We start from the raw sequence: 10,019 nt of genomic DNA, 5'->3' as shown, positions 1-10,019 counted from the left end.
AAGTTTTGATCAAAATTATTATATTCATCCCTTTTTATCTTCGTAACTATATATCATATGTTCAAAATAAAGTTATAATTTGCAAAACTTAGTAGTTCATCATGTTAATAAAACACTGGAAAAAAATAGAATTCTCTTTCCCTAGTAAAGTGCTAAATTTTTCGATGTTCTAAATAAAAACGCTTAAAAATTTAGCATTTTACTTAGAAGATAAAATGCTGAATTCATCTAAAATTGAAATACTAAATTTTACATACAGCTACAGTAAAATAGGTTTTTTTGGTATCAAGTTTGAGGAATGGTCCATTTTGATAAATAAAATTTAGAAGAGAGCTTAAAAAAAATAAAAAAATAATTAGAAGAGCGCTAGTTTGTTAAAAAACTCTAAAACTAAAGGGGGTAATGTGTAATTTACCTGAAACAACCCTTCTACAGCTTATAAAGCATATTTTACATAGTACATCTTGGGATCTTAAGACTTCGCAGATAGAGGAAGAGAGGGAGAAAGATGGCGAGGCTGCTTCTTTCCATCGTCTTCACCACCGCGATACTCCTATCCGGTAAGATTTTACACAGAAGCCATTCGATCTCTCAAAAAATGCCCATTAATCTCTAAATTTCTTTGATCCGATGGGTTCGGCTTCAGTTTCCGCCAAGAAATCCGGTGATGTAGCAGAACTCCAGATCGGCGTTAAGGTAATCGTTATCTGTACCTTCGTTATTCGATTCAATGGATTGTGGGCAAAAGTATTCAATAAAACCTAGATTTTGTGAACATTATTCTTATGAAATATAATGTAGCATTAGGGCAAATGTTGGGTTGTGTAACGACGACCTAAAAGTTGAGTATGAGGTGTGAGCGGATCTGATGTGGGTTTAGTGCCTCAACCGATGTAGAGGTTTTGAAGAGACAAGATTTGGAGATGGGTTTGGCACAACTTTGATAGGGTTTATGTAGATTAGTTCAACATTTGTAAAGAGGCCTAAACCGATGCAGTTTTTTGATTAAGTTGTCACCTCATGGACGACTCTGGATGTGGAGTTGAGTACTCTTTCTTTTTTGAGGAATGAATAATCACTTCGAAATAGAATAATCTGGTAATTAGAAAACTAGAATTTGTATCTAACGGGAGGAAAAAAAAACATTTGGGGTTAAAAAATGGCCTGCGTGGAGCGTGATTCTCTGTATGATCAATTGATCATCTATCTCTGTGCTAAATTTACAATCGGAAGGTCCAAAAGTCAAGGTTCTGAAAGACTGTACGTGGTAGACAAGCAGACAAGGCGCTAGGCAGGCACCCAAAATTCAACTCAGCAGAATAAACAAATAAAAGAATTAGTATATGGTGAAAAAGTAAAAATTAGTACATACAATTAATCTAAAAAATATTAATGCATTCTTATTAAGAACCATAATAAGCAATTATAATCCACTAATTTATCAAGATCTACAATAATTATGAATTTTAATGCAACCTACATACCAAAACATGATTTTACACCTACTTACATTTTATCTAAGGTGAGAGCCTAGTCGTTAAGGTGAAAGTTTTTAAAAACAATGTTAGAAGTCTAACAAAATATTTCGATACATCAGCCGAGTTGGTTACTCTCCAGTTTCACATTTATGATTATCTCTCACCAGGCTGTTAGTTTATCTAGATAGCAGCATGAAATCCTCTTCTCTTTCAGTTACTTCTGAAGTCACCCCCTTTCTTGAAATGCTATTGCGAGGAGTTGCTTTATATCAGGAGAAGAGAACATTGAGCACTAATTACACTGTTTCCATCTTAACGTGCTGAATTTTCTTTGCCGTAGAGCGTCTTGGCATTATATATGCTTTCCATTCCAGCGAAAGTTAACAAACGGATCATTCCTGATTTGATCGTAGTGAATTTGAAGTTTTTTTCTATCTTTGTCTGAGTTGGTGCACTGTGCAACTTTCATCTTGTTGGGGATATTTGAAATGTTCCAATTTTGTATGATATCATATTCATAGGTCCTTATAAGAAGATATCCTGGTGAGTTATAGTAATGCGAAATTTTTAAGATGGATTCCTGAAATTACTTGCATGTTATAATATTCAAAGGGCACATGAAAAGTCAAAGAAATCGGTACTTATATATTATGGGCATGGATTGCTAAACATGTAGGATCTGAACTCTTGAATTTCGTGACTACTGACTAGTAATCAACCCAGTCAAAGAAGCTAAATTTCTTGATGTTGCATTAGTTGAATTTGTGAGTTCATTTTTTATCTCCTGATATCTAGATCAAAACAAGTTCCTACTTCAAACTTACTTTTCTAAATTAGATTTTTCATTATTATCATAAACTTATAATACTGCTGTGTCTTGCAGTTATTGCCTTTAACTAGTTGTGCTACAAGTAATTTTTCTTAACTTTCTACTGAAATTGTCAATAGATGGCACACAATAGCAAGAAAATGTGCATATTAAATGTATTGGGACTCTATGAAAATTTTCCTTTTATGTGCGTACTAAAGAGTCACTACCTGTAACTTTCTTATTGTTAAATTGAGAAAAGCTCTGAGAAGCTAAGTTTTCATCAATGCACCAAATTTTCTTAGGCCTATTAGTTGTCATATACGACCAGGAAGACCTAATTTCTACTTTAAATGATTAAATTGTTTCTCTTAGGCATAAGTTTGCATCATTGCATGTCAATTCCTTTTTCCATGTTAGCATATTCTTCAAACATGATGGTTTTGATGCTCATGTACTCATGTAGTATTTCTGGTATATACCTTTTGGCATGCACAAATTTATTGTGCAAGTTTTGCATTGTAGACTGTAGACATATATGCAGAAATATCAGCAAACAATCTAGTATTTGATATCTTTCTTGCCTTTTTTTTGGCATCACCATGGATAAATTATTATATGTTCAATTTTTGATACCTTTAATGCTAACAAGAAGAAGGTGATGGCACTTATGTTAGCATACATCTTGTAACAAATTACTTACTTTCATTTTATGACAAATGACCCTTTATAAGAAGTTTTTAGTATCATAACCCTTTCTCTTGAAATGACTTAGCTTTCCTGCTTGCAGTACAAGCCAGACTTATGCAACATTCAAGCTCACAAAGGCGATAGAATTAAAGTGCACTATCGTGTAAGTTGTTAACTTGAACTACCCCATTCATTATCTCTGTAGTATAACTAATGTTGCTGATATTTCAAGTTTTCCTTATGTAGGACTCCCATAATGTTATTGTTACATGTTATGCCTGTAATAAGTGAATTTAATATCGATCTTCTAGGATGACTCTTGAATTTGTATTTGTTACAGTTGTCTTTTGTTCAGCTGTTTCACTATGCATTTATCACTCTTTTAGATTAAGCCATTTAGATATTTAAAAGAATCAGTAGCAGTTCTCTTGTTTTCTGCCTGTGTGTATATGAAGCCATATATCAGAAGATATATTAGATGCTTTTCCTAGTTTACTGGAGGCTATGAAAATTTTCCTGACAAAAGAAAAAAAATGTTACTTGAAAAGTTAAAGATATGGCTATTCTCTGTTCGCACCATTGTCATTGGGACAATCAAGTTGTATGGTAATTTTGTAATCGGAAGTCAATGCACAGTTAAGTGAATGTACCGCAGGCCTCATTCTTATTGACCCTGGTCTTGGAGTGACTCATCAAAACATGTCTTTTAGTTTGTTGAGGAAATAAATGATCTGCCAATCTGATTTGTGGAATGGCTGATTACGAGCATTCTAATCAGAGTAGGTAATCGATGAACTAAAACAGATATGCTGATGAAAAAAGAGTAGGGCTTCATGGACTTGTGAATAAGAAATAGGAGATAAGGTATTTTCAGAGAAAGCTTGCGCCGCAGGAGTTCCATGTGTAATGCCTAGATAGAAGAGGTTAATCAAGCTGCCAACAGGCTGATTATATAGGAGGTGATGTAAAAGTATATAAACCATAAAAGAAGAAAAAATAGCTTCCACAGTGACTTATGAGGCCATCAAAAGATCATAACCTGCCAGGCTGGATCTGTTTCAGGTGATTTTTATTAATATTATAAAATTAACAATTATCATGCTTAGGTGCCTAATCCAATTTGGGGCATGATTCATCTCGGAGAGGGGAAAGATAAAAGAAAAAGAGCAGTGCCTAATCCAATTTGGTTTGACATAACTAGAACACTATTTGAAATTGTAGTTAGATAATAGAATTCTAGTTTCCTCTATCTCCCATTCCTCCACTTATCTCTTTACCTTTGTCTTCCCTTCGCTTCTCTTAGAGCTGTTGCGACTTGTGCTACATTATGATTGGCAAGCCTTCTAGACATCCCATTCTTCCAACCATTGAATATATGAACATAATACATGAAAGAGGAATAACTAAAAGTCTATTGAATACATGGAAGAAGAGAATTAAGAGTACAACAAACAAAACATGAAGACTGCCATCCTTTTTGTGGGGCAAGCCTTATTTTAATCATGAGCTAAATCTGAAGCATTTCAGAAGTTTTTAGCGGTGCAAAGAGAAGGGACACTAACTAATGGAGTGTTGCTGCAGTCAGCATGGCCTTCTGTAAAGAAAACTAGCTGAAGATGTACTCTCAGAGGAAGGGAAGTCCCAAATTGACCTGGAAAGAAGTGACAAAAAAGAAGAAGCATAGAAATACTAAATTTAGATTTAGCTAATAGCCAGATAGAATAGAGCTATATTGGAAGAGGACTCATACAGCCAACTCTAGATAGCTGGGATGAGTGACTTCTTGTTGCAGTAGATGGGAACCTATCATTCCTATATAAACTTTATAACTATTGCAGTATTGCTACTACATGAAATCTAACATCCACTCTTTCAATAGTCAAATTATTATAAAATCATTTTTATGTGATAGACAGTACCTGGCCTTGCATGGATCTGATTTTAGTCAGTTCATTCACACATGGAGGTGGGAGAATCTTGTCAGTCACTTCAATACCAGCATAGTAGTATTCCATAAATTGTCGAGGCAAGACTATCTATGTGAACATTTCAACAAATTATCCAGAATTTATGAAGCTTTAGCAGAGGCAATAGTAGGCTTCACTTCCAGATTTCAGTACTAAATTATTTAATGGAAGTTTATGCCTTCTCTCTCTCTCTGTGTGTGTGTGTGTGTGCGCGCGCGCGCGTGCATATATAAACTATGTTAATTGAAAAAAAAATTATGGACTTCACAAAGTAAGATGCTTTAATTGTGAACCCTAAAGAAGAGCATGCTTTTAAATCATATCACAAACAATTGTAAATACTTCAGTTGGTTGAAATTCTAATGTGTCATTTCGAATATGTTTCTTCAATTAATCAGAAGTGTTTCAAATGCAACTTCATTAATAGAGGAAACATACTATAATATTTTATGCTGGCAGCTTTCGATTTTTCCTGTCTTCTAGTGACATCAGTCATGCATTTATGCTTTCGCAAATCAAGCTTGTCATTAATATGCTTTTTGAACTTCACTTTCTAAACCTTACCTATTCAGTAACTCATTTGGTGCTCAACATTTTCATCGTGTATTGCTAATAAATTACTTCAATATTTGACTAGTTAATATCTATTCGGTATTTTATTTATCCCAATTTTCAAGCATGGTGTATGTTGCAGGGCACTCTCACTGATGGAAAAGTATTTGATTCCAGCTTTGAAAGAGGGGATCCAATTGAGTTTGAGCTTGGTAGTGGTCAAGTAATCAAAGGTAATTTTATTCAATTCACTTTATTTTATTGTCTGGCAATCTCTGAAGGATATATGGACAAAAGATTTTATCATGATAAAGGGTTAGAAACCATGCCTTTCAGATAAAAGGCTTTCTAAGTCTAGATGAGACTGACATCGCATTGCTCTTTAGGATGGGACCAAGGTCTTCTGGGTATGTGCGTGGGTGAAAAGAGGAAGTTAAAGATACCTGCAAAACTGGGTTATGGGGCTCAAGGATCTCCACCCACTATTCCTGGTATGGTTTGCGATAATTTTGTCTGCCTGCAGTACCTTTCCCAAAACATTATACATGTTCATCATGCTATAGTACTTCGTTAGACTTGTATCACTTGTAGTACAACGGTGACAACAAAACAACCAAGTCATTAATCCCAGCTATTTAAAGTAGGCTCTGCAAATTTCTCCTCATTCATCTTTATGTGATATCACTACTAATGTGATGTTTAAATCAACAGGTGGAGCAACACTAATTTTTGATACTGAGCTTGTTGCTGTCAATGGCAAGACATCAAATGAAGGCAGTTCTGCAGAGGGTGACAGTGAGCTTTAATTTATCAGAAATTAACCTATGATGTCGCCACTTAGTGTAGGAAGCTTCACATCTAGAATACGATATTGCAAGTTTACTTTTTGAATGCTCTAGTACAAAAGATACAGAGATATATTTGTGATGGTCTTGACATTAAACTTGGCAGTACAAGCTTACTTTTGCAACAATAATCAGTGAATTCAGCAATTCTTTTGATCTTATATTGGTGTTTGGTGCTTTAGCAGTGTGTTCTGTATTGTTGGACAGAAATATAGCGTCAAAATTATTCTGCCTGCAGTTAAGCCCCGCAAGATAAAAATTAATTCCTTATGTGAAGAAATGCATCTTTGACTGGTGGTGCAATGCCAGACTCAAATTGTCAACTAACTAATTCATAAAATCCTCAATTTGCTCAATCTTATTTGCAGGGTCTTTTTCGAGGGTTAATATAGAAACATAGTTGCAGTGGCTAAGGCATCAAACATACAAAGCCACGAGGTTAACTTTGCGACTCGTTTATTTAAGTAATTATTGTCTTTTGAATAAGATGGTAGATTATTTATCCTCATGTTGTTTCTTTTTTATATTTGTATTAAAAGTGTATGTTGGACAGAAATAGAGCAAGTTATAACATATGTTTAGAAGATTATAACATAGCTTATAGACAAAGTTCAAGATGTCAAGTTTGTACAAAAGCAAAATTATCAGGTAAAACAAAGAAGATTAAACAACAAAATAATTAAAGTGTGAAAAGGCGCATTAATAGAAAGCTTGGAGTATACTGTTTACACCTATCGAAGTTCGTACATTATAATATCCTGATCTCTATTGCTTCGCCACTTTGGATACTGCTAACTGAGAAGTAAATGTGCATCAACCTAGAAAGAATACCAGAAATGCTTGATCTACAAGTGACCAACAAAAATAAACAAACAATTAGTATTAAATACTAATCTGTTACTAGTAGTACCATTCTGATGCCTTTTTTTTTATCACTACAAAACTATCGTTAGTAGTAGCTCACAAGTTTTGCGCTTCACAAATAGCTATCTCTAATTTTCCTACTATTGTGACTATTGTTGCACTAGGAGGGAGATTCATTGCAAAGATCATTAGATCCAACAATTAATTATATATCATTATGCACGATCCTGATTGCCATGTCTATGTAACATGGGCTGGACTAATAGGATGTGAGCCAGACTTGGGCTTGGTATGGTCGGCTTATGTCTCTTGTAGCTCGAACCAAACCCGACCAGTCAACTGGTCAAAGAATTGGGTTGGATCGGGAGCTCGATCTGCTCCAAATTAAAAATAACAAATTATAATCTAATAGACATTACCATGCTCAATATATATATATATATATATATATATATATATATATATATATATATATATATTATGGTTATAAATATTTTAGGCATAAAATAATTTATATTAATGATGTCAGAATTGGTTGGTTTGGATCATTAGAGTTGTAATCATTCCCAAGCCCGACCTAATTATAGATTGTGGCATACTTTAAACTTGGTTCGATCTAGTGGAATACAAATTCTTGACCCAACCCGCCAAAAAATGAGTTGGGCCGATCGAGCAAGTCATTATAGAGCTTATCAAAGTACCCAAGCCATATGCACTTGACTTAGACTAGGTCAATCGTAGCTCAAGCTCGAAATACAATGGCCAATATGGACAAGCTCCTTAGCTTGCTAAGTCACTTACATTGTTGAGGGTAGAGGTTTAATACGGGCTGACTCGTCTGAGTCAGTTCAAGTGCACCATTAGATGCACGTCAGCGCATCTATACGTACAAGTAACTTTTCTGATTGTGATTGAAGAGTGAATACATGGGTCTATGGGATTTGTGAGAGTCAATTGAGATTGTCAAATATGTACGATCAATATATTAATGCCTATCCAACAGTGTACCCAGACAAATCCATATAAAATCAACTCGTACTAAATATCAATTCACTAACCATATAAAATCAACTCGTACTAAATATCAATTCACTTGTAATTGCAATCAAGGTCCTAACCCAGTCCAACCCGACACAAATCCGGCCCAACCCGATAACAATCACCCTAGATCATGCTGATGAAGCTCTACAAAGAATCTTACTCTTAACATCTACAGCTCAAGCTCATTTGTCCTTGCCCTAAAAGAATATCTTATTATTTCTGCTCTAATTATAGATTGCCACTTGTCTCCACATGTAACTTTGCACAGATGTCGTATTACAAGCTTCTTTTTTAACTCACATACCCCAATTATCAACAATGATACCTCCCTATCATTTCAATCATAGAAAGCCACGTTAACAGAGGCAGATTAGATTGATTAATGTACTATTAAACTATTTAAACATGCAAGGAATCTTCGCTACGCAACAGCTTAGAGCCTTGGAAGCATTACTTTTTTATAATCCCAAATTAATTAGAACAAGAAATAAACTTGATCGAGAGAGGAGAGGGTGGTTGTCAGATCTTGACCAGATGTGGTTTATAATATTGTGTTATATTTAATCTTTTGTACCCTGAGGAATCGCTTAATTCACGGGCAGGAATAAAGTAATTCGTACTTTGGCATTTTAGTAGCTTATCAATGTTCGAAAAGATTGATAATATGTATATATATATATATGAAACTATAGAGAGTAAAAAGTGTCAATAGTTTGTTTAGGTGAAAAATTTATTAGTAATAATACTATTAGATGCCTATTCGTGAAATTAGTCATCTTTTCTCCTATCGATTTATGATAGAGGTCATCAGTTTAAATAATTCTCTGTCAATATCAAAGTTAGAAGAACGAAGGTATCTCTATCTTATCTATATCTAAATTAATGAAATTTTAATATAGATATACATATAAAACATAAGTGCTTTGAAAGATGTATATCGAAATTATAGGGGAGGGTTTGGATTTAGCATTCAATATAAAATTAATTGGCTTTGTTAAGTGGTATATGTTGATCCAAACTGGCTTCCATGTGAAGGAAAGGGGAAGGCAATTCAATGAGTTTATGATGAGGTGAGTGAACTTTGCAGCTGTACGATATCATTATCCAAAAGAAAGTGAATTAGGTAGCTTAGCTGGATAAAGGCAAGCTCTCTTTATTATCCTTCAAACTGAAGAGATCTTTGTCACAGTTGTTGAAAGGTGAACAGAGGACTAAGTTTTTATATGCCTATCATCAGAATAAAAAGTTGTTCTTGAGCTAAATAAGTCTAATTCCTCAATATTCACTAGTTCACAAGTACAATATATTTCTCTCCTTTTTGTTCCCTTTTTTTTTTATAAAAAAAAATACTTAATCGAAATTTCTAGCTCTGCTACTGTTTGTCTGGCTGGCTGATAGAGATTTTGGCGTAAATTAATGGTTTTGAGTGATTGAAATTTTTGTGGCCTTTTTTTATGATTTTATTTGATGTCATCTTCATACTTGTGCAGAGAATTGAAAGCTAGTTTTCATTGAGAAGATAAAAGTTTTTATTGAGATGTTGGGAAAGCAAAATTGCCTACCGGCAAGGAGAGGTATTTTGGCTCCAGAAGAAGATGGATGAAAGGACCAAATCCGGGTTTTAAGCAAGGAGGAGAGAATTTATTGCAATGATTTGACTTTTGGAGATGAGGAGCATCAACTACAAATAATATAATATAATATAATATAATATATCCTCCAAGGACATTAAGTGAAGGTTAAAACATTTTAATTACCTTGATGCATCCAATTC

The 10,019-nt window shown here is 34.2% G+C and overlaps 1 protein-coding gene across 1 annotated transcript; it reads left to right on the top strand.

The window, feature by feature from the left end:
- Positions 1-434: 434 nt before the first annotated feature.
- Positions 435-6,501, top strand: LOC140792284 (peptidyl-prolyl cis-trans isomerase FKBP15-1). Its single transcript, XM_073143175.1, has 6 exons — positions 435-560; positions 647-696; positions 3,077-3,139; positions 5,638-5,728; positions 5,882-5,986; positions 6,207-6,501. The coding sequence occupies exons 1-6, from the start codon at positions 509-511 to the stop codon at positions 6,299-6,301; spliced, it is 456 nt and encodes a 151-aa protein (XP_072999276.1). The 5' UTR covers positions 435-508; the 3' UTR covers positions 6,302-6,501.
- The last annotated feature ends 3,518 nt before the right edge of the window (positions 6,502-10,019 follow it).

The sequence above is a fragment of the Typha latifolia genome, chromosome 7 (assembly GCF_019914945.1).
Source record: "Typha latifolia isolate L0001 chromosome 7, TyphaL0001v2, whole genome shotgun sequence".
Taxonomy (NCBI): domain Eukaryota; kingdom Viridiplantae; phylum Streptophyta; class Magnoliopsida; order Poales; family Typhaceae; genus Typha; species Typha latifolia.
Note: the sequence above shows the minus strand (reverse complement) of the source record. Positions and strands in the feature narration are given on the sequence as shown.